A 5,676-nucleotide genomic window follows, 5' to 3' on the forward strand; every position below is an offset into this window, starting at 1 on the left:
TGCTAATGTGCCTTTTCTTTTCAAACCAACCAAGATCATTGTCTTGGATTTTCATAATATTATATTCAGTATTTAGTCCGGAAATCAAAATGCTTAAACTTTCTGGAGCAACATGAAGTTTTTCTTGATGTGCAAATTAAAAGGAAAACGTAACAAAAAATCATTGCCAGTTGAAATTATAGAGATCTCAGCACATTGAGACGAACTCAATAACATTATATTATAATTGTACTGATGAATTTGCCTGCAGAAATTAACTAAAAGAAAGAACAAGTAGGATGAACGGCGTCGTCAAAGTGGGTTGCACCTTATTGTGCGTTGTAAACTTCAGAAATTAAATGGAAAAGGAACAGTAGCCATTTTTTGGAACACTTTTGGTCGAACTGGCAATGATTGTTAATCAATACAGCATAAGTATTTTGTGCTTTCTAAAGTTGAAGCTCGAGCACGAGTTCAGAAACTAATGCTCCAATCGCTCCAACTAAAACACGTCTAATTACACTTGGTACTACCACTGCTATAATTTTGAGGCTATACAATCTTGTATTAAAAGTGGGAAGCATACAAAATTCCAGGATATATTACAAAAATTATCGAAATCCTGATCTCCGCTATAAGCTTACTCACGTGATATCAACCATTGATGACCTTACATTAAAGATTGGTCACTCCTCTGTGAATTTATGTTTCCTGGAAACTGGTCTGGTCATGCCAACAATTAGGTCATCTCGCGTTGCTCAGACGCAGTTTGCCATCTTCTTCTCCATCTCAAGAACTCGACAATAATGGAACTTCCACTCAGTGCGACTCCCAACCCAGCAAATGTTGCGAGGAGAATACAAGGAACTGCTTGCATGCGGACCTGAAGCCACAATATAATGCAAAAGTATTTAACACACATTCACATAAGATGATGGGACTTGGAATGCTAGAGTTATTTCAACAAGAAATTCGGAAAAGAAGCGCAGCATATTGTCTACAAATAAACGTAGATCTTGGCATATCGGATGCTTGTTGTCCCAAAGTGATTAAAGGTCCAAAAAACTAGCACAAAGCCATTTAGTGTTCATACTAGTGCAAAAAGTTTATCGATATTTATGATCTGATTTATGTCCATAAAGGTCTGTAAGCCACACTGAGAGCAGAATAACTATAAATAAGAGGTTGTTTAGGTTCCACTTTGATTAAAAGAAAAGTGCGGGATGAACCTATGAAAAACGAAGAAAAGAGAACTTGCTGTGGAAAAAGTTTCTTACCAAAGAGTAAAATATATGTGCAAATAGAACGACCAGAGCAAACTGAACCGATGCGTAAACCCAAACAAATCTTCTTTTCACTGAACACAGAAGATTCAAAAGTTAGTGTGGTGAATCAACAATCCATAAGCCGTAAAAGAATATGGTAACAATTCACTGCCACGGGTGCATGAAAATATATCATGGCTAATATTCTAACATTAAATGATTGCTCTCGTAGCTAGTTGCCTTCGGGGCGATGCATGTTAGAATTACTTGTAACCTATAAACTTAGAACGTATGTTTTTCACACCACAAATTAGCATAGAAGATTGCACAAATTAAAGAGAAATGATGATTGCCAGCCTACCCATGGTTGATGAAGTCACGGATGAGAGAAGACCCAGTACACAAGAAAATGGAAGAGAGATGACAATTGCTCCAGTGCCCATCTTCTCCACCTGCAGTGAACATACATATTATGAATGAGTCAGAAAATTATAAAATGACAAGCTCCACAGTTTTGATTTCCACTCTTACCAGGAGCTGTTCGAGAAAACAAAAGTAGGCAAGCATGCTGACAATGACAAGCACAGGCACTTCCTGCGAAACCCTGAAAAGATATGAACTAACAATATTAGCGCATGAATGTTTTTCTATGGAACATTTTTTCAGCGAGATTCTTTTATTGAGCTTACGGGATGCAAGATAATTAAACAAGCAGGTTTGTTTGTGAGGCATTGAACAATAAAAACTGTATATATGCAAAGCCACTTGCCTGAACCCATTATCATCTTCCTGCTCATATAAACTTGCTCCAGCATTTTGAGCTCGAACACTTTGAATTCGTAATAGAGTGACAGGCAGGTTTTGAACCTCTTGCTTACAAACATCACACGTCTTGTTACCTTTGATACTAAACCATTTAATAGCACATTCTTGGTGGGCCAGAGCAAGTTCGCCTTTGCAACTGCATTCCGTTTTGAAGGTCTCACCCCCTTCACACAGTTCCACTAGACAAATTCTACAGACGGCCTCTTCCTCGCGTATGTCTTCACCATTATCATCATCTTTCCCTGAACCATGAGAGTAATAAGATAAAGAATTAAAAAAATAGCCTAAGCAAATTTGTTATACAACAAAGTTATAAGTCAGAAACGTTAGCATATAAAACTCGATCAGGATTCAGTGTCCATGACATAATCGTAGACAAGAAAAATACCAGCATCTACAGTTGGGGAACTAATCGATACACCATCCCCTTCCTTGACTCGAGGAGTTGAAGGAATTACACGGAAAAATGAATCCATCATCTTTAAGTTCATTTCTTTATGGTTGACTGGGACTGAAAGTGAGCGAGCTATCTGTCTTCGGGATTCTTTCGTCTGTAAGATAAAAGAAACACGACTGTAAAATACACATGTTTATAGATGGACATGACTGAGATGTTTGGTGGCCTAGTTAACTTGTATGCTAGCAACCAAGTGGTGGTGGGTTGATCAACTAGGTTTGATTAGACATTCTTGAGCAATAATGTCCAGAACTTACAATTGAATTCAGAGAGCCACCAACACTTCCGCCATGTGCATATTCTCGGTGTGCAAGTGCAATTGGAGTTACAGGTAGGGATGATGTTGTCTTCATCCTCGGTGTGAATAGTTTTGTGAGAGACTGTGACCTTGAGATGGAAGCTTTCTCCCGAGCTCCTGTAGACGAACCTTCTGCAGCTAGGTTGGACGCCTTCTCGGCACCAGCAGAACTTCGATACTTGAAGCTTAGTTTTGGAAAAATAGATTTTATAGATGATTTTCCTTTTGCTGAAGAGGGCCCTGGCGAATCACTCATTCTTCCGTCTACAGAACCAGGTGTCAAAAGAAAATTCACTTTCCTAGGAGTAGGACTTGGTGTGGGAGGCATCTTTATTGCAACAAATTCCTTGACAAAATCTTCGGATGTTCTAGCGGGTATCTCCAGGTGGAGATTTTTTCGCTTCCATGGATGAATTTGGGGTGCTTCTTCAGCTACTCCCACTGAATCTTCAACCTGAACAAACGAGGATATAATATGAATTGAAGAGGATGTAAAATAGAAGCAGAAGGCAATATATATACATATATACATATACATATATATACATATATATACATATATATGTTTATTTTCCAGCTTCGCAATCTTTTCTTCTTCCAGGTTTTTCAATAATTAATATGATTAGAAAAGATAGCTGTTCTGAAAGAGAGAAGTAACCAACTGTATCAGACAGAAGTGTTGTATTAAGTCAGAACTCATACAGCTAGCTTAGAACCCACATTTTTGTATCCATTATTCGAAAATGTTTTCCAAGATTTTTATGTACGATTTCTTTTTGTAGGCAGAAATTAATCAGGGAAAAAGAAAACAGCTTCATCCATGAAACATAATGGACAGAATCACAATCAGTAATATCTGATGTACTTGATCAATCTTTTCTGAACTAGATTTAGGTATATTTCCTTGTATCATTTATATACGGAGATTCCTGTTTCGGTGGTAAGTCATACATATATCTGTGCATGTGTGTGTCTGCAGGCAGCTGCATGAGAGGGATCCCCATTGTTTCTGACAAATGGGGATCAGGGGCCTACTCTGCAGTGTAGTTCAGTGATGTGAATCGTTTAATAACTGAATATACACTAGAAAACATCTGCAGCTATGAATTTCTTATATCAGCCAATTTCACAATTTAAATCCAACACATTGTAGCTTTAAATTGTTTGAACTTGGAGAGTAGTAGTAATACAACATGGGTATGTTTAAATGCACCACTACTAGGTATGTAACCACAGTCTGTATTATCAGAAACACATAAAACAATTTATCATTTGATTTAGATTCACGCGCACTCACATTTGTACTAAAAACTACTTAAACTGGATGCGGCTAAGATTATTGAGAGATACTAAAATCCCAGCTACTCATTTTGGTAAGACACCCACAATTTGTCCTTCAGAGTACGAAATGTTAATCCAGTTTACTTACAGGATGATGATTTTAAAATAATTGCACATGTTCATGTTTGGGGAACTCCGGGCACAATGGTGTTCTAGGATTCATATAGCCGACCCCACTTGGTGGGAAAAGACTTTGTGGTTGTTGTTGTTGTTGTTGTTGTGTTCATGTTTGGGGAACTAACGCATCAGGTCTGTCTTCGGCTCATTTCAATAGGTAGATTGTAGACCTATACAAATTTAATACTTTTCTTCTCAAACTTCACAGACAAAACTGCTATGCATCACTGATTATTTAAAGTTACAACTGTTGATTTTGTAGACAAACATTACATATTTGGCAACTGGATTAGAGATTAACAGCACATACAAATCAAAGGAAATGCGCGGCAACGGACTCTTGACAGCGTAATGATTCACAATACTCATCAATCAAAGAAAAGAAGATCAAAATTTTTGGACAGAGTCCCTAACTTGCTGTTTATTTTTTCTTTGGCTTATGAGATAACAGAGAACAAGATCATCAGAGGTAAATGAAGGGGTATAATACTTATAATCTAGCTCACGATTAGCTCAAAACACGGGGGAAATGGTGATTGCTGGATTACAAAGTGAGTGAAATTGTAAACTGTAAATAGAAGCAGAAAGTTTGTACCTTGTGAAGTGGCACAACAACTCCTTGCCCTTGGCATGAATTTTGATCATGATCATGCTTTTCTTCCTCAGTTCCCATTCTCTCACTCTCTACAATCCCACAAACCAAACAAAACCCAATCAGAACACCTTACAAACAACAAGCCTATGCATCCCAATCCAAAAAATAAACCCACAAAAGGGGAAAAATAAAGTGATTAAAACAAAAGAAAGAAAAGGAAGCTAAGAAAGAAATTGGAATTTTGGGTTATGGAGATGTAGGTTTCTTGGGGTGTGTGAGGGAGTGGGGAGGAAGGGAGGGAAGGGAAGGGAAAATCAAGTACAAGTAGCAGTAAAGGAGAGGAAGGGAAGATTGGAGACGCTTCCGAATGCATATTTATGACAAAAGGTGGTGGTGGGGTGGGGTGGAGTGGAGAGGGGTGGCCTACTTCCGCCGACTCTGCCACCCACTCTGTCCTTCCGTCCTCAGCAGTGAGTGTCACATTCATAGTGCCCGCGGACTCCCGTCATTTTTATGGAAACGCTGACTCTCACCCTCCTCGTCATACATACTTTTCCCACTCCAACATTTTTTCATCTTTTCACTCTATCCATTGAGAGTCACCCCTGATCACTTAGGAATGTTTTGAGTGAGAGAACTTCCAAATTCCAATAAAGTAACTACGAAATAGATCACAAAATGTTAGACATGAGGGACTAGAAATGCATTATTTAAGTGTTATAAAAGGCATGGGAGAAGAATTTATGAATGATTCCTTCAAACGGGAAAAGGGCGTTGGAGGAGCCTCGGATCTAGGTGA

At 38.4% G+C, this 5,676-nt stretch overlaps 1 protein-coding gene across 2 annotated transcripts; it reads right to left on the reverse strand.

Annotated features, from left to right (window-relative positions):
* Positions 1–496: 496 nt before the first annotated feature.
* Positions 497–5,429, reverse strand: LOC103956779. Of its 2 annotated transcripts, none has more exons than XM_009368814.3 (8): positions 4,878–5,429; positions 2,784–3,278; positions 2,458–2,620; positions 2,014–2,311; positions 1,776–1,848; positions 1,606–1,696; positions 1,257–1,336; positions 497–862 (listed from the first exon to the last, which is right to left on the reverse strand). In XM_009368814.3, the coding sequence occupies exons 1-8, from the start codon at positions 4,953–4,955 to the stop codon at positions 719–721; spliced, it is 1,422 nt and encodes a 473-aa protein (XP_009367089.2). In that variant the 5' UTR covers positions 4,956–5,429; the 3' UTR covers positions 497–718. The 2 variants fall into 2 exon arrangements, with proteins under 2 accessions (XP_009367089.2, XP_048425531.1); XM_048569574.1 differs by lacking the exon at positions 4,878–5,429 and adding an exon at positions 4,254–4,411.
* Between the last annotated feature and the right edge of the window lie 247 nt (positions 5,430–5,676).

The sequence above is a fragment of a genome, unplaced genomic scaffold, assembly GCF_019419815.1.
Source record: "Pyrus x bretschneideri cultivar Hongxiangsu unplaced genomic scaffold, Pyrus_bretschneideri_v1 Contig5, whole genome shotgun sequence".
Taxonomy (NCBI): Eukaryota; Viridiplantae; Streptophyta; class Magnoliopsida; order Rosales; family Rosaceae; genus Pyrus; species Pyrus x bretschneideri.